Source organism: Amblyomma mixtum, chromosome 3, assembly GCF_055824585.1.
Source record: "Amblyomma mixtum isolate Tamu chromosome 3, ASM5582458v1, whole genome shotgun sequence".
Lineage (NCBI taxonomy): Eukaryota > Metazoa > Arthropoda > Arachnida > Ixodida > Ixodidae > Amblyomma > Amblyomma mixtum.
In genome coordinates this window covers 95,180,558-95,204,252 of record NC_143014.1, presented here as the reverse complement: position 1 = coordinate 95,204,252, position 23,695 = coordinate 95,180,558, and the positions used below count along the sequence as shown (strand labels likewise).

At 43.4% G+C, this 23,695-nt stretch overlaps 1 protein-coding gene across 2 annotated transcripts in view; it reads left to right on the top strand.

Moving 5' to 3' along the window:
* The first annotated feature begins 9,961 nt into the window (after positions 1-9,961).
* The window catches only part of LOC149351015 (F-box only protein 22-like), a 35,441-nt gene continuing 21,707 nt past the window's right edge, over positions 9,962-23,695 (top strand). Inside the window, exons 1-2 of one of the 2 annotated variants that reach the window (XM_089580205.1) lie at positions 9,962-10,551; positions 11,342-11,555. In XM_089580205.1, the coding sequence (XP_089436331.1) occupies positions 10,258-10,551; positions 11,342-11,555 (508 nt within the window). In that variant the 5' untranslated portion in view covers positions 9,962-10,257. The remainder of the gene's footprint in view (positions 10,552-11,341; positions 11,556-23,695) is intronic. The other variant, XM_089580206.1, reaches the window with a different exon arrangement.

Genomic DNA, 23,695 nt, shown 5'->3' with positions numbered 1-23,695 from the left:
ATACTTGTGAGCAAGGTGTTGAACAGAACTTCAGCGGAAAAATTATCTTCGTGCGAACCAAAACTGAAATGAAATGTGTTCTATTTCACAAATAAACTGGTTAGTACATGATTTTACGTTCCATTGAGCTCAGCTTTGTCAGCCTTGTGTGTACGGAGATTGGCTGAAATTCTTATTTCCCATAACCTTGCAGATTTATCTTGCTTAAGGGGCAAATGCACCCTGACAATGTGGAGGCACTGGCTGATAGTATGGAGTTAAGCCAGAGGCCTAATAAAGTAACTGAATACCACTGTTTTCCATGCCAGCCCAACTCTGTGGAGAACAGAGGAGCTAAAAATTACAGGATTATTTTTTTTTTCTGCTCTGCTGCTTGTTTTAAAAGTAAACTGAGACTAGTGCTGCAAGTGGTGCAAGCTAGCAGAATACCATCTGCACCCACAAGCAGTGCCTGTAGCCCTTTTTTTTTTGCTTTAATGTTCTGTATTGTGACCCTGTGCATATAGCACTTGCCAGTTTTGACTTTGATTGTAAAATGTATTGGAGGAGTATGGACATCTAATTTTAGTTGCATGTTTTCTTCTCTGTATTGATGCATAAGACTAATACATAGATCACCACGTGGCATTCACCTACGACTAAATAATTTGTAATTTAATTTCTTCTCTAATGCTGTTTTGCCTTTCGCTTCATCAACCAAATGATGGCTCCGACATCAAAGGTGGGTTTAGTCTATGTGAGGCATGAAAAAAACAAATTATCGCTGATACATCATTTGCTATTATCCTAGCTCTTGAGGCAGGCTGGCTAAAGTGTTATAGTGAATGAAACTGATCTATCAGCAATTATATTGCAGTTTTTTTCATGCCTCAAGAGACTTAGACACCTTAGACGTCACTGCCGTTGTTTGGTTGTTAAAACCAAAACAGCCTTAAGAAGAAATGCAATTATGAATTGCCGCAGAGGTAGCCTAATGGTATGAGCATCTGTCTCGTATGCAGGAGGTGCGAGGTCCAATTCCGAGTGCTGCCGGGCACACTGGGTACAAGCTTTCCCCTGGCCTGGTGCTCGGCTCATTTGGGGTGAAATGCTTGAAAAAGGGGTCTTTGACCCCACCATGTGTAGACGAAAAATACCTTGTGCCATGGCGCTCTTTAGCTAAAGCCGCCCTTATGCCATAAAAATTTATCAAATATAAATTATTTAGCGGTCACAGGGGATTACCACTCTGCTATGTTTAACGCATCATTTCAAAGAAAACACGCAAGCAAAACTTTTGTGTCTGTAGTCCTTTAAGGCCATATCAATTGCCCTTTAAATAAAGAAGTCATTAGTCTGATCTGATATCACTCCTATCTTGCACCATCTTCAGCTCGCTTATACTGGCATCATACTAAATTTTCTAAATTTTTCCCCTTTGCTTAAACTAGGATATCAACTCTCTATGTTTATCTAATCCGCACTGTACTCAGTCCTAATGTTGCTACCACAACTTTCTTTCCATCACTATATTGCACTGTTGTTTCAAAAACTGCAGCTTTGTCAGATAAAACTGTTGAACATAACTTTTCTTTCTACTACTTTTAAGCCCAAATATTCTCTTAGCCAGGTCACATCCTCTATCATTTGCTGTCATTAATCCCCTGACTTCCCTAGCAAAACTACAGCTGATCAGAGGTTGCTGAGGTATATCTGTTCACACTTGTACCTAATTCTCCCCAATTCTCTCCCTCAATACTTCTGGTAAGCAGGCACTGAACCATTTTGATTGGAATTTTTTGCATTCTTTATGTGGAGGTCTAGAGTCACTGAGCAGGCCATGTCGATATTTTCTAGCATATTTATAAAAGTATGCCTCCTCAATACATTGGCTTTGAAATGCATTTTGACTGTAAATATTTGTAAAGGCTACATGTAGGAACTGATTATAGTCTGCAGCATTTTTGTTCCAAGCTCATTGATGATATGAAATTTATTGGTTAAGTACTCCTTTTGAAAGCCAACCTATTTCCCAAGTTGACTGATGCCTAATCCTGCCTTGATTCTGCAAGTAGTTACCTTCCTATATGACAAGCCTCAAGTAAATGAATCCATGATTTCCATAATTTTTCAGGTCCTTTAAATTAGCATTATTAGCACCCTCCTCTGTCTCTAGAATACTTGGAATCGTAAGGTAATGCATGTACAAGTTTTCAGGCTTTCCAAGCACAATATTTCCGGCTTCTTGCATGTTGATAATCACATCATCCCTCTGCCTCTTCCTGCTGGTAATGGTTTTTAAGGCTAGTCTTATTTCTTTAATTGCAACTGGCATTGTCATATCACTTGGGCCATCTTTTTTTAAATGTAGTCTCCTGGTTCATTTGGTTCTAGTATAATTCAGTATAGAATTCTTGCACCCTGAAGTTGTTATCCAAACTGCTGACATCACTGTATTAGTCATTTGGGCTTTGTAAAAAATATACAACCTACAGGTTTGCTTTTTTACCATGTAGTGTGGCTGGTTTTGCACCACCAGCATTCCAACTCTCAAAGGTGAAAGGTACTCTAGTCCTCGCACCTCCAGAGCATAGGACTCCCATAGGTGCTAAGACTACCTGACTAAGTGGCTTGGAAGCAAACCCCTTGGGCTTATGTTTTTAACCAACGCTGTTCGTATCTGATACGATTTCAGCCAATGCTCAATTTTCTTCTGCCCCACCGCGGTGGCTCAGTGGTTACGGCGCTCGGCTGCTGACCCGAAAGACGCGGGTTCGATCTCGGCCGCGGCGGCCAAATTTCGATGGAGGCGAAATTCCAGAGGCCCCTTGTACTGTGCGATGTCAATGCACGTTAAAGAACCCCAGGAGGTCGAAATTTCCGGAGCCCTTAACTACGGCGTCCCTCAGAGCCTGAGTCGCTTTGGGACGTTAAACCCCAATAAACCAATCAATTTTCTTCTGCTTTCAGTCTTCCTCTGTGCTAGTGTTTCTTCCATCTTCACTGCATTACAGTCCAGTACTTTTAGCTTCCATTAGTTCCACTCGTCAATCTGTTTTTATGCAGCTGCTTGTAGAAGGCTCATATTTTGGGACATCTTAATAAGGTACTTTCTTTCCTGGGAGACCTTACCTTAGTCTTGCTTATAGGTATTCTGCCTTCTGCTTCAATTACACAGTGGTAATTCATTGCCTCGGTGTTATCTTCCTCTGCTAAATTATAATGTTGATTCTTGAGCAAGAGCTTATTGCATATTCTTGCTGCGAGTTGGTTGAACTGCTTCTTGTTCATATCCACTTTCTTTCAGCTTTTCTTCAACTCTAGGCTAATACTTGACCTCGCAACCCAGTGGTCTCTACACTTCACATTGCCTAACATCTCAACATCCAGTGCAATGTCAGAATTGGCCACATATGTAGGCTCTCATAAATTAAAACATCAAGGGACAAGAGATTTTTGTTTGAATTATCAGAAGTTTGAATTATAAGAAGTATGTGCACGCTACTATGATCTATGATACTACTATGATTAATTGGGACCTAAAGGGACAGGAAAAACGTTCCGAATTATTTGAAGTTCTAATAGTTGAATGGCTACAAAAAACCTTGCACAAGACTCTTTCGTATTACAGAAAATTTAACTGATAAAAAAATAGGTTCATTCACTTTTTAGTGAAAATTGTGATGCAGTGACAGTTTCTCACAATTCCGTCATGGTGCACAGCATGCACACTGTTAGGAACATCAAAGCAGAATTTCTTCAAAGTACTAAGGCCTTCCACGGCCTCCTTAATTCGCAGCTGCGATACAGTAGCGGTGAGGCCTCCACACGAGCAGCTGGTGATGACCGCGCATTTTCTGCACACACGGAGGGAAGTGAGAGGAATGCATATTTGTGCTCGCCCAGCGATACACTCGAAAACAAAAAAAGACCAGCAACACACCAATCAGTGTTCGAACCAGCGTGCAAAGGGTCTTTGGCTTGCCGATGTATGGCCGATAGCCGATATCGCCTCGGGCTGGTAGCAAAGCTCAGAAAATGACACTATGCGGGGATGGGCGGCTCCAATCGACACGGCCCCCCTTCCCCTTCGGACCGGATCTGAGTTAACCGATTGGTGGGGCTGAATTTCCAGCTCATGCGGCGCCACAAACCTGACTTATATCCGACCTTGGCCACTGCTCCTTCTCACGCCAGGAGATTCGGAGCACGGCAAAAAGTTTGAATATAAGCGAATTTAAGAGAATCCGAGGTACGAATTAAGCAGGTCTAAAATATATCGAAAATATAGCCAGCCAACCAAAGTTTTGAAATTTGTTTGAGTTACCTTCAAGTTTAAATTACTCACATTATGATGCTATAGTTCGTTTAATTTCTGCACGCAAGCTTTTCCACGTGCTCTTCCTTTTCCTTTGTTTGTGGAAGGAAGTTTCATGATATTCAAATTTTTTTTTCGGCAAAAATCTTTCAACACTTCTTCCTTAATTGCTACCATGCAATTGCTAGCTTCTTGACCTTGAAGCCATGCATCAAAACCGCACTGCATTTTTACATTCTCTATTTCATATTTGATGCCATCACAGAACCTTCTAAAAAATTAACATATATATACTAGATGTTGCTGTACAGACTTGAGAAAGGTATACCATTAAGTTTGTACACTTTGTTCAGCTTTATCATTACAGCTCGTAACACTAAAGAAATTGTCAATGTCTCTAGCAATTCTTTTTTTTGTGCATAAAGAATCTAGACACATGTTCACCTGTTATGTAAGCTCCTGTACCAGTCTCTTATTTCTGTATATGCCTCGTCAGTCCTTCAGTTTATCAATATTTGTCTTCATGCTACATGATCAGCTGCGAGGCTTGCCACAGTGAAACCTAGGCCACAGATTAATTTCCTACCTCTAAGTTCCTTGCTACAGAAACTGCATTCTGATGGAAGAAAAATGCAAAAATGCCTGTGTAATGATATTGGCCCATTTAAGGACCCTGTACATATAGAGTGTTGATTCACTATAGTGCGTTAACACATGTAGAGTTTTTTAAATTTTGCTTTCCCAAAAGGCCTGCCGATCGCCTTCCACCTGGGACGAGTATGCAAGCATGATGGAGGAAAACAAGACTGGCAGTCTGAACCACACATTACTCTGGATACAGCCACATGAAAAAATTGACGACAATGAGACAGCCAATAGAACAGCCTGAGGGCGTGCTTTTCAAACCCACTGCCCCAGAGCCGGCAACCCCTCTCACGTACAGGGAGCTACTGAATACCTCAAATCAGGAAGAAAACGATACGCAGGAGACAGGAGGCAGTAGCATGAAGGAATAGACTAGGACCTTCCCAAACCTAGCCAAATACCACAAAATCTGGCCCGAAAAATACAAAGACAACACATCCACTGCATGCGGAGAAGTCTTCGACATCATTCACATGGTATGGACCTGCAGAGAACAATTAGAGAAACATAACACTGCAGCACTGAGCCAAACAGAGTAGGAGGCAGACGCCCACACGTGTCTCATATTGAGCAAGCTGCCCACCAAAGCCCGACAGGCAGTCCAAGCCATTGGGATATTGGAATAAGGATGACCACGCGTGCAATCCCGGAAACCAAATAAAGCATTTATTCATTGAAATATGGTGGCTGCAGCCAGGAAAAACATTGTGACCAAAAAGCTAACCTTATCTCAGTAGCAGAATGATAGCCAATGGGGCATCATAGTGGACCATGTAGTGGACCCTCACCAGTCGCATGTTTTCTTTGTAATGAATCATAAGACATTAGAATACATGGACGACCATGTGGTATTCGCTTATGGCGGCTAAAATAATTTAGAACTGAATTTCTTCTCATGCTTTTTCAGTTCCATCAACCAAACGATATGGATGTGACGTGCAAAAATTGTTTAGGTTATGTGGGGCATGAAAAAAACTGCAATATAACCGCTGATACATCACCTGTTGTCATTCCATGTCTTGAAGCAGGTTGGTTTAAGCATTGTGGTTAAGTAAAACTAGCATCAGCAATATAATGCAGTTTTTTTCATGCCTCACATTACCTAAACACTTATTACACGTCACAGCCATCGTTCGGTTGATGAAACTGAAACCGAAAAAAGCTTAGTTTTGGTTTTGTTTGGTTTTATGGTGTTTAACATCCCAAAGAGACTTGGGCTCTGAAGGACGTCGTAGTAGAGGGCTCCGGATAATTTCGATCACCTGAGGTTCTCGTGCACTGACAGCGCACGTTACACGGGTTTCTAGCACTTCGCCTCCGTCGAAATGCGGCCACCACAGCCAGGATCGAACACGCGTCTTTCGGGTTCCGAAAAAAGTGCCAAGAAGAAATTGCATTATAAATTATTTTACGGTCATAGGGGAATACCACAGGGTGAGCCATATGTATACTAATGCCTAACACATCATCTGACAGAAGAAAACATGCAAGCAAAAATTTGGAGTCTATACTCCTTTAATCTCATCAAGCCCCATGATACTCCTTGCCTGTAATGGCTGGACACCTTTGAAGCAGTCCAGCAAAGGTATAGCTGTACTGAATGTGATCATAGCTGTAAATGTTGTTAGGCTCATCTTTTAGTGACACCTACAGTCCCCTATAGCTGCATCACAGCTTTGAAAAGCATCTAGGTCAGGTGCTCCACAGCTGCTGGGGCCTGGGAGCAATTTGTATAAGGCCCTGTGGGAGGTGATAATTAAGTACCACACCAGTGTGTTCCAAGGTTTGTTCAAGTGAGCAAGCGTTTTTAAGCAGTCCACTTGTTCAGCCTTCCTATAAATGGTTCCTTGGCTAGCATAACCTTACTGGTACTTGGAGATATGTACCTACGTAAGATAGCATTACACACCTGGCTTCGATTCACTGATATCCAGTTTTGTAAAAATTGTGGGGTTCAACGTTCCGAACACACACATGGGCTGTGTGAGATGCTGTAGTGAAGGGCTCTGGATTAATTTACACCACATGGGGTTTATTTATTTATTTATTTCAAGTTACCCTCTTGGCCCAGAGGGATTACAGAGGGGGACTGATACAGTGAAAAAAAAAACAGTGCAACATACGTAACAAACAGTTCGACAAGAATGTAACAGAGATAGAGAGAGAATGTAACAGTGTTCTTTAACGTGTGCCAACATCACACGGCACACAGGCACATTTTGCTTTGCACCTTCATCAAAACTAGTTCGGCACGGAAAAACCGTCTACGAGGACATGTCAGCTACAAGCCCACTTCAATCTACTCAGTTTCTAAAGAATGTTTTCCCAAGTATTTTTTACTGTACGGGAAACTAAGCACCTGGCAGATTAGGCACTGGACTCATTTGAAAAAAAAAAAAAAAAGGTTTTCTGGAAGTCCTGGGATCTGAATTTAATATCTCCCGTGAAGCTCGCATTCTTTGCCAAATACAGTTTAAGCTCTTACATACACCAGCCAAACTTTATTTGTACCGGTACGCTTCCACACTTCAGTGTCCAAACTGTCTACACAGATATGCAGACATAGAACACTGCCTTACACAGTGCCACTCAGCCTTCCCCGCCTATCCTTTCCCCCCACCCCCACCGTGGCCCATCTGGCTCGCCTCCCTGGATCTAAAACTGCAACATGCACTCGTGACCTTGGCCCAGGACCTATTAAACACCCAACATAAAGGCTGTTTTAATAAAAGTGTTACACCACCACCACCACCCGCGCCCGACACCTGTGGAATTGTAAACCTGAGTCAAAAGTACCAAACATAATATGACATCTCGTTGCGAAAACAGATGAAGATTAAAAATCCGAAGCAACTGAGCCAAGAAATTCCATGCAGTGATGTTTTATAAACTTGGTGATGCATCTAAATGTCTAGTAAGTCATTAGGATAACTCTCCATATGTTAAGTACAGCTTGCATTCAGGCTAGTTAGTTCATTACCTGCAAATGCTCCCACTGGTCTCCCTACGTAGCAGCATAAAACAACATGGCATGCCAGGTCAGCGTGCTTAACTTTAATTCATAACAGAATTAGTACCCCAAAAAAACCCTTCATAATAAGCATGCCAAGTTATTGCAGGCGAGCACATAGCCTCACTCAGAATTGTGATGGGAATTGTGCACAAAACATACTGGAAGCATGCGAGAGGTCAAAGCACTTTTTATTCACCAAGTTGGTGAATAATGTTCACTACTTTGAAATAAAGAGAATGCCATCATGAGTTTGACTTTATTTCACCACTATAACATAAGAAAACAAGAACAGGGAATTTGATGGTTCATTACGGTGTATACAAAAGCTAGCAATATTTGAAAACAAGATCAGCTTAAGCAGCTCTAACTATTATTTTTTTGTTGCTAGGCATAGCAGTTAGAGGGAAGGTGGCAGGAAAGGCAACACGCTGCTGGTGGAAATCGCGATCTATTGTTACATAGCAATATTTTCCTGCACACTCCTTTGCTTAGAAAATTGCATGCTTCTTTCATATATACGTGCCTGGTGAGCAAGGTAGGATAGAAGTTAAATTACGAAAGCTTTACTGACCCACCTGTGCTGAATACCACAGCAAGACACATATTACATCAAAGCTTGTAGATTAAAAAGAAAGTTCATATTTCTCCTCCAGCATTCAGTACTTGTGCTGTTGTACTAATGGCATGTGTTGGCTGTCAGCATCAAATTAAACGCAAACAAGACAACTGCAAAATGAACAGCAAAATGAGAAAATTTTGCTTCAGGAAGTCCGAGTACTAGCCCACTTGAATCTCATTTAAATGGTGCAAAGACCCTCTTTACGGAGGTGTGATGGATTCTGCCTGTGTTTTCTCAATAGCAGCTGATCTGTTATGTTCCTGTCTGCTAACATGTTTACACTGCTTTAACGCTGATGGCTCATTTAGTTAGCACCTTACCTCTACCTCCGCTAGCTGTTAATGCCAGCCTCCTGGATCATTTAAAATACAGCTGCTACATCTCTTTCTGCTTCTTTTTTATTGCTTCTGACACTTCCTGAACTGTTGTGCCCTTGCTTCAGCTGCCATGGCTGCTCCATCATTTCAATTTCAGTGCTGCATCACTGGCATATGCCCTCACATTGATGACAAGAAATCTATTTAAAAAGAGTATCACTAGTGTGTCAGTAGCTGTCAGTGTCATTCCAACAGTGGAATTTCGCTTGGGGGGTCTTAAGTCTTCTCACTCAAGCTTATTTCCACTGACTTGCACTGTGCCAGTGCTGTTGAATTGATCGAAGGCTGCCGTCCAAGCGTGAAACAAATGAGGTCCCCTCTGAATTAGCTGCAGATCCCCCCCCCCCCCCCCCAACACACACACACACACGCACAAAAGGGACTCCGGCCACACCACTTATTACTTTTACAAAGCAGCACCAGCAGCACTTTGTTTGGCATCTACGCCCTGGGCCCAATGTGGCCGTCTGAAACACGACGCGAAAATGACGTTCCTCGCAAAAGCTTAACAAATAATCGTCGCTATTCTCAGCAGCGCGGTCAAATTACACCTTGAATTAAAGTTGATAATGTGACCAAAAGTGCAAGGTAATTTCCGCGACGACGACGTGACAGCAAGTGCGACAGTGCTAACATGCGCAGCAGCATAAAGACACTCAAGCTTTTCTGTTTCATCTATTGTAACGTACCGAAACGAACCCGCTAAATATGACGGCTCCCAGAGACGATCGGGTGTGTGTATTCGCACCTTCTCACAAAGTTTAACGGCCTCGAGGGTATGGTAAACAGTACGCGTAAGCATCAACTAAGGTGACAGCTGAGCAAACAGAGTGCTTGCGCCCGTCACGACACGCGTAACTTGCCCAGACTTTCAAACCAAGAAGTACTGTGGAGGAAAAGCAACGGCATATCTCGCAGAGTTTTAAGTGCACACATAGCAACAGCGAACCTCCATGCGACAGCACCGCAGACCGCAGCACCAGCTGATAGCAGCAGTAGCATACATCGGAACATCGGTAGCAGCAGCAGGCAGCACCACCACTTATAGCAACCACGCGTCGCAGGCGCTGCTGTATTTGCCATGATAGGGTATTTGCCATAATTTGAGTGGCAGGCAAACGGCATGCATATTTTCTGCCGAACTCTTTCAGGAAGAAATTAAGATTATTTTAGAAAAAAATTCGTGTTTTTCTTTGCTTGTTTGTTTATAAGCATCTTTAAGTTGATTTTAATGACCTCCCGGAAATGACAGTACAACCAGTAGAACCACAGCTTTCGTTTTCTATCGTTGCTTTTCCGCACCGGGATGTCTGCAACGCGAGCAGCGCGAGCCAATGCACGAACGCTGCGAACGCGCAAGGCGGCGAGCGTGGCGGCAGCAGTTCGCGTTCGAAAGAGCTCGGCCATGGATTCTGGCAAGGAAGAACCAGATTATTTGGTATTTGGCCATATATTGGCCAACTCACCTGAGCTTTCTGAGCTTATATTAAGTTACATGAGCTGCCGCCAACTCGGTGTTTGCGCTCAGGTTTGCACTCTTTGGAACTCAACGGCTAAACGTCTCCAGAGCAAACGCAGCAAGTTTCTCCACTGTTTCGAGGTAATTACCGTTTGATTGCTGTGTGTGTGCTTCGAAGCTGTCACCTTGTATTCTCTTCGTAATGCCACTGTGCTATGCATGGCGTCTGATGATCATTTGCATGCTTTGCACTTTCGGTTCGATGCCTCCCAGTTTCGCGTCTCTGGTTCTGGGGAACGTGCAGAACGACGCACTACCAGTATTAGAGTTTCTTTATTTCTTGAAAGGGAGCTTGAAGCTTTTAACGATTTTCGGTGTGGAAATTTCTAACTCTATGGCGCGTTTTGGTCTATATATCGTACGCTTGAATGATTATATTTAATGTGGTTTGTGTAGTAGTAGAGCTTTAGTAGTAGTAGAGAGCTGTTCAGTGAAGTTCGTGCAAATATCTATCGTAAAATAGCGTGTGCCGTTTCACGATTGCCACGATCAATTCTAGAGGCCCGTGTACGATGTCTGTGCACGTTAAAGAACCCCAGGTGGTCGGAATTTCCGGAGCCCTTCTCTGCGGCGTCCCTCATAGCCTGAGTCGCTTTGCGACGTTAAACCCCCGTAAACCAAACCAGCCATTTATGAAGCTGATGTTGTACAGACTAGCCAATATTGGACTATGGATTTGCTGCTTTTTCTAATAATCGTTAAAGGCCCTCATCTGTAGCTTAAAACTCGGTTCCTGAGTCTCACCCAGAATGGATATATAGCTGGATATGCTTACAATCTATATTGTACCAAGCCTTCAAGGTGACGTTCAGTGATGGTGTTAGCATGGTGATCTGAAGTGTTTGACTTCAACCTGTTTGTTGTTTTGCAGACTCTGAACCGCAAACGCAAGGCATGCACTCATGGAGAGCCGAGCAGGGATGTGTGGGGAGATACTTCAAAGAGTTTTCTGCAGAGCTTGAAAGATGCATGGGCTGAGCCACGGCATGCATTAGTATTTGGAACCCATCACATGTATCGCTACCTGGAGGCCCCCGAAAAGGCTGCTAAAAGCTGCTCGTACCGAGCTGAAAACTGGAACAATGGTACGCTATTGATATTATATAGTTAAGGGCTGACTTAAAGCCATCGCTCACTGTGCTGGCTTTGGCTTGTCAGCATATGTGTTCAAGTTGAGAGCCAGGAATAAACTTTTATTTAGGAACCATTCTTGGCCAATCATGGGCATAAGCTACATATTGTCACCTGGTTTGCCTCAGGTTGAATTTGACTTGTTCTCAGGTGAATGTAGCCTTTGTCAGAAGCAGCTAGCCAGATAGCCAGGTTTAAGCTGAAGCGGAACCTTGTGGCTGGGCTGTTGGTTCACACATGGTTCTGGCATGAGGGCAGGAATTTTGTTCTTGCCCGTTTGCTGCTTGTGCATAAGTGCCATTGCTTTAAGGTGAGCATAGAACTTTACTGTATAGGTTGTGTAATTCAACAATGTTAGTACTGCACCTTTGAATTTGCATGTACATGGCCATCCACTTCCGAGGTGAGCATAAGAACACATGATTTAGTTGATTCACGGCTATGCAGTGTGTCACACAGGAGTGACATCCATATTAAAGCACATGTTCAAGGAGCGCACAAACCATAGACAGCTTCCTCACTGCCTGCATCTGCTTTTCAAAAAGAAAGCTTCCCGATCCCTGAATATATTCAAAGTACTCTCGCGAAAACACTGGGGATCTGATAGGGTGTGCCTTTTAAACTTCTACCGCTCTGTAGTACACTCGTCCTTATAGTCTATGGATGCATTGTGTATGGGGTACACTAGATCATATTTTAAAAAACTGGATCCAGTACAGAACCCAGGTCTGCGCTCTTAACTGGCACATACAGAATATCCTCTGTAAGTAGTCTTTACATAGAAACAAATGAACAGTCTTTTGGAAACAGGAGTACAATGCTGATGTGTGCATACATCCTACCAGAGCATCTTTGTTTTCCCATAGTTACCAAGTGCGCATCCAGAATACTGTTCAATAATAAACCATAATCGATCAGACCTTTGCTACTGTGCTTTGAAATAGTCATACCTCGTTAATATGGGCACTTTGGTTCCCCAGCAAAAGCGTCCATAAAGCGAGTCGTCCGTAATAACAATTTGTAGAGAAAAAAGTTATAAAAAAAAAGTGTTTATGATTACAAACTGCTTTGTTTGTAGTGCTGGGTAGTAAAGTGGTAATCCAGGTGCATTATTTGGGTCGCCTTTATTTTTAAAATCATGCTGTGCACGTTTTAGCATGTTTGGAGCATCTATTGGTCTATGAGACATGGAATAGCACCCTTTGGTGTGATGTAGTGTCTCCTATTATGACTGTTCACACTCCAGGAACTCTGTCCGCATTTGGTTGACAGCTGATGAATGTGATTTTCAACCTAGTGTACAGAAATAACTTTTTTTGCAGCCATTCATGCAGTAACCGGGCACCTTGCCACTGTAAAGCATGAAACCACATAGTATACACAAAAAGGCCATTACTGTGGCATTTTCACTTTTGCAGTGTCTTTCACTGGTACTGTGCGCTCAAAGTACGAGGGGCAGAATTTCTGGCAGAGGCACTCGGGATTTTGTTCTCATCACTGTCCATATTAATGGGACGAAAATACATGGGTCCCAATGGACTCCATGCATTTTAACTGTGTCCATTATCCAGACAGCGCGTTTTCATATTAACAAGGTGTAAATACATTAAAGGGACCGTGAGGAGAGTTCTATTAATATTTCTTTTAAAGCAAAATCCGATAGTTCGGCATTTCATGGCTTTGTTGCCACTTGACCGGCAGCTAAAGATGCATTTATTTCTAAGAAATTTGGATTCGAAGTTGAAAAAGTTTTTCCCACCGCTTTGATTCAAACTTGGGATTCTCTTATGACGACACAGGACTAAGTGACGTGAAACATGACGTGCACATGACGTAACGCAGACTCCGTGATTTCTGGCGGCCAGCAGTGCGGCCTAGCAGCAGCCGAAAAGAAAGCTACCGCCGGCCGCACGTTGAAGGCATCTATCGGCTATTGCGGCCGTCGCTTCGTTTACGTTTGCACCGGCGTTTTGTCAGAGTTACGATGGATCCCGCTCTCGAAGTCGTCAACAAAGTTTTCGCATACCTTTAGCATACTGTGTACCTTATTACCGTTAGCGGAATACCGGGAGCCCGCCTACCGCCGGTGAGCAGGCGCTGATTGGTCCCGATGCTGCAGGCGCGCGCGTAGCTGCCGAGTATGTGGCACCATCTGGCGACGTCAAGGAGATTTACGCATGCATTGGCTGCGCCTCAGTGATTCGTGCTTCTCGTGTTCTAGTGTTGCTAGAACCATTGGTTAACAACCATTGGTTCTAGCAACACTGTTTTGTCCTATGACGTCATCACGCTTGTACGTGCGAGTTTGGCCTGTGGCGGCGATACCTGTATTTTGGTTCTTGCTCTTTTCTACGTTACAAGAGCTTTGTTGTCAGTATGAGTGGCGTTTTTGTAATCAGGAGCTGGTATTCTGTCGATACAAGCCAACTTCAATTTCTCCTCAGTGTCCCTTTAAAAAAGTTTGGTCCCCTGAAAAATTTCTCATAATTTGAAGTGTCCATATTAGGGCTCATGCTAACGGGGTGTGACTGTATACATTATGAACTAGGAAAACTAATGCCCTACCTGAAATCACTCCAAGAGACAGTCCACTGCTGCCATGTTGTAGGCTTCCTGTTTGTGACTTTACATACAAACACAACATACAAACTACAAACACAACACCAACACATACTACAAGAATACCTGGCTCTGAAAGAAAAATATGCAAGTTACACGGAATTTTACACAGGTGGCTATGTGGAATTTCACACAGTGCAGTAGTACATGGGAAATAGAAAAAAATAATGCTGCTAAATTATGCAGTGTGTGGCTGTGGACAGAATAATAAATGAGAACATCAAAAACAGGATAATCTATATTGATTCCCTGAGCCTACGCACAGTGCTAGAGTGAAGAAATGAACCTTTAGTAGGAGGCAACATACACAACATAGAAAAAGTCTCAACACAAGGACATATGATAAGGTTCTGCTTAGTCCTGAGCTTCAGTGGCATGGATGGTAACAAGAGAGCCGACATGTGCTGCACAAGCTTGGAGTGGCGAAATCAAGAATGTGAACATACCTCATAAAGACTGCATGAAGTTAATACACTGTAAATTGAAGAACAAATGGCAGAAGGAGGGTGATAATGCACTGAACAACAAAGTACACTGTGTGAAGCCTGGGTAATTGGTGACCACCTCCCCATTTATTTGCACATTGTGAGACAGGCACTCTAGAGGCCGCGTCCATTGAGCCCAGTAGCCAGGCATGTTCTGCACTCTTCTTCCTTGCGCGGGCTTAGGTGGTCATGCTACAGGGGCCTCCCTTTCAAACCTAAGGTCGAAGAACAAATTAATGAGAACGGCAAAAAAACCTATGCATATCTACCAAGAAGCTACATTGAAGAAGAAAGTACAAAGAAGAAGCTAGAGTTGGTCACTTAAATCTGCATCCAGGTCGGGTTCAATGAGGCGTCAGCGAGTGGGAAGGAAGACTCTGGAGGCCATGCTTGGGAGGAGCTGTAAGGCTGTAGCTGGCAGAAGACGGTCCACCAATAAAGTTCAGTCTTGTCAGTACCAAAACTTTTCATGGTGGTTGTACTATTCGGGACTTACGCTGGACTCGAAATGCTTGCAAAGCTCTTGTCGGCCTGAGAGAACTGGATTGTCGCCGCTGTTGTCGGTGCTTTGTTGAAACCGAATTCTGGTGCCCGTGCAACGCCAGGCAAAGACGGCGGGTTCAGTGTTGGGGCAGAGAGGGTGCTGGCTGCTGGTGCCCACAGGGAAAGCAATCACCAGGGTGTTAAGTTGCTGCTTGTGCTACCACTACTGAGGTGACACGAAGGCGTGGTGTGCCTTTAATGTGAAAACCTGATGCTGATGAAGCAGCTGTCTGAGGTGTGGTGGTAAAGGCGGCCATAGTAGACGATAAAGGCAGCTGTACCTCGAAAGAGGTCAGGTGTAGACAGCAGTCTGAGGTGCTGGACTCGTGTGTCGACATGTCTTTGTTGTCAAGACACTGTTCGGCAATGGCTCAGATGCCAAGATGTTGGGTAGCAGAGCCACTTGTGCCAACACTGCTGTGGCCAGGATGAGGGAGGGTGTTGTTTTGAAGCTGCTGGGACCTGTGTCACACAGCGCTGTTGCGTGGCTCCTTGCTGAGAGATGAATGATGTGGGACCGACGTTTGATCTATGGGGAGCAAATCCCCATCACTGGAGCCTACTAGCATTAGCGGGGAGTGTGGGTTACACTGAGATCAGGCCAGGAAGTGCTGGTGTGGGAAGCAGCTTGCCAGGGAGAACAAGGGCTGAGAGAGCAGAAGTTGGTGGGTTGGGACAGTCTATGATAAGGTGCCGTGATTTTTCAGGTGATGAGGCGGAGTTAGAAGCGGCAGCATCATCTGCAGGAGGTGGCATGAGAGGTGCGGGAGGATCAGGGAGGGCCGTCCCGCGATGAAATGATGGCATTATGAAGTGTCAGAGAGTTGCTCGTCAGGTGGCAGGAACGGAAGCTGATCGAAGAGTGTACAGGGCGGTGTCCACTTGAGCAACAGATATCGCCAAACCTGAGAGGAGACGCCATTGACGTTCAGTATGGCCTCAGATTTGGTGAACCAGGCTACCTGTGACTCAGGACGGAGTGGCGGAAGCTGAAGCGTAGAGTTGGATTTTCGAGAATGGGCGGGTGGCACTGGTCTGGTGGTAGGGCATGGCTTGCAGGCACTGCAGGCATGGCTGAATGGTCGGGAGCTGGGGGGGTGATGCGTGGGCTCATTAGAGGGCTGCAGAAGCTTGGAGTGTCTGGTGTCACCAGTTACGTGACGTCAGTGAGCACATTTATTTGCACGTGGTGCGACTGGCACCTGAGAGGTTGTGTCCGCTGAGGCTGGTAGCCAGGCGTGTTCTGCACTGCGTGAGCCTGACTACCTCTTTCCTTGTGCATGCTTAGGTGGTGGCCCATATTGGGAAAATAGAAGTCGCGCAGACAACAGGAATGTTTCTTTGAAGTAATTTTATGTCGTCTTCGCATAGGTCACACACACCTGACACATAACTTCTTATTGACAGAACAAGACAGATTTTTTCGTGAAAAATGCGGAGACGAGCTCACACTAAAGCATGTTTTATTCTCATGCTTCAAACTGTGAAAACTTTGAAAAAAAAAATAAAAAAAAAAATTGCTGTATTCTACAATGAACGCATCCCTTTTCATGCTCTTGTTGATATATCGTGTGGTTTTAGGCTTTTAAAGAAAGCAAATATCTTGAACAAACTATAGATTTGATAAAGTATAGGTAATACAACAAACAGACATTTTTAACCTTGTGTTTTGGTGCATAATAGCCTTAGCTGCTTATGTGCCATAAAACCCAACATAACAAAACAACGCACCTGCTCGTTAGTTTGCCGTTATCCATCATATGGGGCATATCTTTTCACTCTAGAAGTAGGTGACCGTGTACATAAATACAACAGTGAATGTCACAGAGTGCCTTTATTTATTGATGGACCTCTAGAAGTGAACGACCCTGTTTATAAATACAACAGTAAGCTATCATGGAGGGCCTTTTATTTATGGAAGGGCATTTATTTATGGAAGGGCATGATGCTGAAGAAGTTATATCTTTCAGTTAATACATGAATGCCATGTCACTTGTGCAATTTCATCACGACTTAGGCGTATTGGATTTCTTATGCTATATTCCCCCTAGACATGATCCCCTGCCACCATGGTACTGCCTCCCCACTGTATGCGACTTCACATTGACACACTTTCACAAAAAGGAAACACTACATGAGCACACGTGTTGCAAGAATACTTTACAATACAGCAATAATATGCAAGTTATACAGAATTTTATACAGATGGCTCAAACAAATTCTTATTGGAAGTGCAACAGTACAAAACAAATGGGAAACAGTAATATGACTGCCACACTATGCATCAGTTTTTGCCACAGAGTGTTATGCCAGCTGTGTACCTGTAGACAAAGTAATAAACGAGAGCATCGAAAACTAGCTTTACCTACACTTATTTACTGAGTGTACTGAAGGCACTATGCTCTAGAAGTGGTTCCGAATCCTTAATAGGAAACATAATACACGTTATAGCAAACTCCCCGTAGGGGCATAGTTGTCACATCACGGGTTCCTGAGCATCCGCAGGGACATCCCCGCAAGGGGATGATGGTGAGCAGTGCGTCACCACGGACCCAAGCACCCGTGCTTAGCCGTGCGTGGCATCGCTGTGTCTGGGGAAAGGGGGGTCCTGATGGTTGAGCCGATGCCGAGCGTTTGGACCTTTAAGGCCCCTCAGCAGAGGCAACACACCACTTTGACCCCAGCTTCCTGTAGACGCCACCTCCAGCCTGACCCGACCGGGGGAAATGAGCTGTCGCCTTTTCCTATCCTTCTGTCTATCTTTCACTTTCCTATCCCTTTCTCATAACTCTCCTGTCTCCTGCTGTCTTCTTGGATTTTTCCTTCTTTCAGGCGGCTAGAGTTAACCTTGTGTGGCTAATCACCCTGCGTTACGCCATATGTGGTTATAGTTACAGTGTACAACTGGCGTGGGCAGGGCTTTTTTCAAAATTTCTGTCCCGTCCCCTGGTTGGGCTCTATGGTGGGCAGTTGGCACCGTGGCCGAACAAGATATCCATTTTATGGCTTCTCATTCTTCAAAAACCGATCACCCCGACAAAAGGAGGTGGACCGAAGTCACGGCAGATTTCCTGCAAAGAACAAAAAACAGTTTTGCTAAATACCATGTAATTCACTCTGAAGGCCAAGAAAAACCAGCCCGAATATTGTCCTCATTCCTAGTGTCAAAATGTCTCACAGATGCCCTAGGCTTAAGATACAAAGTGAGCAAAATAGCCACTGGAGACCTACCACTTGAACTTGACAATGAAACACAATATTCAGAGCTCTCAAACATTGCCTATTGGGGAAGTCCCTGTGACTGTCAGTGCACATCGAACATTAAATGTCGTCTGTGGCGTAATCTCGGACTCAGGCTTCCTCCACATCACAGAAAGAGAAATGCTAGATGGTCTTGCTGACCAAAACGTGGTTAATGTCCAGCAAATAACTATTTGTAAAGATGAAAAAGAAATTCTTACAAAGCACCTGATCCTCGCATTCTATGCATGCACATTACCGGAAATAATTGTGGTGGGATATTCAAATTTTGAAAATTCAAGTCCGACGATACATAACGAACCCCTGGAGATGCTTCAACTGTCAAAGATACGGCCATGGGTCAAACAGTTGCTGTGGTCACAAAACCTGCGCGAAACCTTACTCCAGGTCTTGTCCAAGATGGAAAAATGAAAAAGAAATCATAACACTGAAAACAAAAGGAAATATAACATTCAGAGAAGCCAGAAAAAGTTGGCATTGACAGACCCGTTTGCATTTACGGCAAAGACCAAACTTCGTGGTTGTGGTGCGCAGGGGCGGAGCACCACACCCGGCTTCAGCCACCGCCCAGGCAATGCTTCTTGCAGGGCCATCCCTGCCCCCGGCAGATGCGGCTAAGGCTGCCCTGCCACCCTTGAAAAAGGGCCCACCAGCCCCTCAGTCTACCTCCCGCAAGGCTTCCCCCAGTCGGGGGAGGCCTCTAAACCATACACCCGCGGGTTCTCCGTGGGCCTCCAGAGCCTCTAGTGAGGCGATGGACACAACACAGAACTCGCCCCCGCTTCAGGAGCAGCATAGCTCTCTTGAGTGAAAAAGAAAAGAGAGGACCCCAGGAACAGGACCCTCAAAACCGGGAACATAGGTTTTTAACTGCGCCCCCAAAAGTTATTCAACATGGCGTTCCTAATTAGTTTGAACTGTCGGGGTCTTTTAAAAACTACGATGATGTGACAGACCTTTTAAACTTTTCTTTCCTGTGTGGCTTTATGCCTACAGGAAACTAACCTAGGTTCTAAATATACAAACATTTTACAAAAGTATAAAGTCTTTTGGTTTGACCAAAACAAAGTGAATAGGCTCTCTGGAGGTGTTGGGGTTATCATTCAGCCTGGTTTTGCAACCCGTGAAATCAAGTTAAAAACCAAATATGAAGCTGTTGCAGTCACTGTTCTCCATTTCAAAACTATCACAATATGCTCCATATATCTCAAGCTACACCTAACAGTTACACTTCACTACTTAGAAACACTTCTAGAACAGCTACCAGAGCCGTATCTGTGAGTTGGCGATTTTAATGCCAACTCCTCTATCTGTGGAAGTGAAGAAACTAACACACTAGAGATCGGATTTTAGAAGATATTATTCTGTCCAATAATGTCTGCCTACTGAATTCAGGAAAGCACACATACTGCTCCCCAAGCACTGGGAAAATGAGCTCTTTAGATATGTAATTTAGTTCACCATTTATGTTTACTGATTGCAAATGGGATGTTCTGGATAACCCACGCGGAAGTGATCTACCAATCATTATTAGTCTGTCTCCTTACCGTCAGTCATCCTGAGCAAACCTCGCCATTGGAAGTTACACTTGGCTGACTGGGCACAGTTCCGTGAAAATGCCAGTCTGGAGAAACTGTTTTCAGATGATCTGGGTGTTAATGAACTGAATAATATGTTCACAACCTGTATAATTACTGCAGCACCCATATCTGTTCCTCAGTCCTCGGGCATGGTGAGATAAAATCATAAGACGGGGTACTGGCAAGAATGTAAACAAGAAAGAGGGATACAAGATAAAGCATGGGGAATTTTTCACGGATACCCAACACATGAAAACCTTGTAAATTTCAAAAAGGAAAGAGCCAAAGCGAGGCATATCCGTCGAAACGCTGAAAAAACATCTTGGAAAAACTACATATCATCTATAAACAGTTCAGTCACATCAAAGAAGATGTGGGAGCAAGTCCATAAAATAAATGGCAGCTACTCCCCTTTCACAGTCTCTTTTCTCACAGCCCCAGGTACACAAACAAGTATTGAACAGGCAGACATTCTAGCGGAACATTTTTCTACAATTTCAAGTTCTGCGGATTACACATAGTCATTTTTAAAGCACAGAAGCACAGCTGAAAAACAGACTTTCAACCAATGGCAGTTCAAGCGAGCCATATAGTAACATAATTACACTAGGGGAAGTCCATAGGGTACTGTCGGCCGGTAAACAAACAGCACCCGGCCCTGATGAAATACATTACGAGATGGTGGCACACCTTTCCACAGCTTCAGTAGAAGCACTTTTGCAATTTTTTAACAAAATATGGAAACTGGGAAAAATACCAGAGGCTTGGAAGAATGCAGTTATTGTGCCATTCCTGAAACCTGGGAAGCCCCCAACCTCCGCTGGTAGCTACAGACCCATAGTACTCACAAGCTGCCTCGCCAAGTCTTTCGAAAGTGTATTGAATATTAGGTTAATGTTTATCCTCAAATCACGTGAACTTCTTGATGTCCACCAATGTGTATAAAGGATGTTCAACGTCTGATCATCTCGTCCGTCTTTAATACACTGTATGAGAAGCATTCATACATAGATAACACTGTCTGGCAGTCTTCTTTTACATGGAAAAGGCTTACGTCACTACCTGGAGGTTTGGGATTCTCAGCGACCTAGCAGGCGTCGGTATCCATGTAAGGATGCTGAACTGCTTGGAAGATTTCCTGTCTGACCATTCATTTCAGGTATGCCTGGGTTCAACACTTTCTAAAAAATTCGTTCTGGAGGATGGGTACCACAAGGGTATATTTTAAGTACTACGCTTTTTGTCGCAAAAATGAATTCTATAGCAAAAATAATTCCTAAGACCGTGATGTACTAGTATATGTCGACGACCTTCAAATTGCATGCACACCATCCAGCTTAACAACCTGTGAGAGACAGATACAACTCACATTAAACAGACTAGCAACTTGGGCAGACAGAAACGGGTTTAAGTTCTCCCCACAAAAAACAGTAGCAGTCCTTTCCTCGCTCGGAAGAGGCTTGCAGAACGACCCCATCCTACACTTCAATGAAGCAATGATACCAATGAAACAAGAACATAAGTTTTTAGGCGTAACATTCAATAAAAAACTCAAATTTCTGCCGCACATTAACACACTGACAAAGAAAGCCTCCCGGTCTCTAAACATACTTAAGGGGGGATGAGGGTCTTGAAAACTTGTTTTTTATTTTTCGACATAACTTGTTGAAACTTAGTACGCAGGTGTATCATAGAATGCTGATTTCAAATATGCATTTAGATTTCAATTATCTCACCTGGAGGAAAATTTATCACGAAATAACATTCAAATTAGGCAATTTCTTACGGGCCTTTATAGTAATTCATCAGTTAAAGAATGTTTTTTAAGAATAAGCAGACATTTGCAAAGGTCCAAAGCACATGCTAAAGCTTTCTTTTTTCCTTTAAACATGATATATGAGCAATTAGTTTGTAGACATTCTGTTAGCTTTAGGATGTGCTTTGGGCCTTTGCAAATGTCTGCTTATTCTTTAAAAATGTTTATTTAACTGATAAATTACTAAAAAGGCCCGTAAGAAATGACCTAATTAGGATATTTTATTTTGCGATATATTTCCTTCCAGCTGAGATATTTGAAATCTAAATACATATTCGAAATCAGCATTCAATGATACACCCAGGTGCTAAGTTTCAGAAAAATATGTTAACAAATAAAAAAAAAAGTTTTCAAGACCCTCATCCCCCCTTAAAGTGCTCTCAAGGAAGCATTGGGGCTCTGATAGGACATGTCTGCTGCACATCTATCGTTCTTTGGTATGTTCCTCATTAGATTATGGATGCATTGTGTACGGTTCAGCAATACCATTATACCTTAAAAATTAGACCCAGTACACAAATCAGGCCTATGCCTCTCATGTGGCGGATACAGGACATCTCTCATAGTAAGCCTCTATGCAGAAGCTAATAAACCCTCAATAGAAATCAGAACTGCTTTAATGTGTGCGTATGTCTTTAAAGTAAGATCTCTACCAAAACACATCTGCTATTCAGTTGTAACAAAATGTCCTTTTAGAATAATATTCACCAACAAACCTCGTGCAACCCGACCACTAGTCTTGCGTTTCGAAGAGATATGCCAGTACCTCAATATGCTGGACTCATTGCCTGACATTGCCCAAAGACGGCATCCACTACCTCCATGGTACAATTTCCTGAAGTTTGCGACTTCACTCTGACAGAGTTCTGTAAAAAACAAGCTCCGCAACAACATATCATACAAGAATTCCTTGCACTCCAAGAAAAATACAGTAGGTTTACGGAATTTTATACTGACGGTTCAAAAACGGATGTTTACGTAGGAAGCGCAGTGGTACGAGGGAAATGGAAGGAAACAGTAAGACTTCCACAGTGTGATCCATTTTTTTTGCCAAATGTTATATGCCATTTGTGTGGCTGTAGAAAAAATAGTAAACGAGAACCTTATGAACAGTATCATTTACACAGATTCCCTAAGTGTACTTACAGCTCTTCAGTCTAGAAATGCAATCACTCCGTTACTTGGTGACATCATACACAACATAGTAATAGCCACAGCTCAAGGACAAAACATAAAAGTCTGCTGGGTCCTGAGTCACGTCAGAAAAAAGGCAACGAGAGCGCAGATTTGTGCGCTGCTTGAGCTCGTGGCAAGGAAATAAAGTAAATATGCCCTTTAAGGATTGCATGAACTTGGTACAGCGTAAATTAAGAGAAAAATGGCAGTCATCATGGAACAACGAGGTAAATAACAAACTGCACTTGTTAAAGTCGGTTTTAGGTGAATGGAAGTCGTGTGCACCAGGAACGTTTCAAGGAAGTGATTCTCTGCGGTCTCCGAATGGGCCGCATACACTTGACGCACAACTTCCTGCTAACCAAATAAGACAGAACTGTGTGTTCAGAATTTGGAGATGAATTAGCGGTTAACCACATCTTATCCTCTTGTGTGAAACTGGAAAAACTAAGAAAAAAGTACTTTATTCAATTTCATAATGAATATATTCAGTTCCATCCAACACTGCTTTTAGGAGATAATGCAATCGTTGACATGTCTTGCGTTTTTAGCTTTTTAAGAGAAGCAGGATTTCTTGAGAAGCTCTAAATTCTGACCAGCTGCTTTGCTGGTAT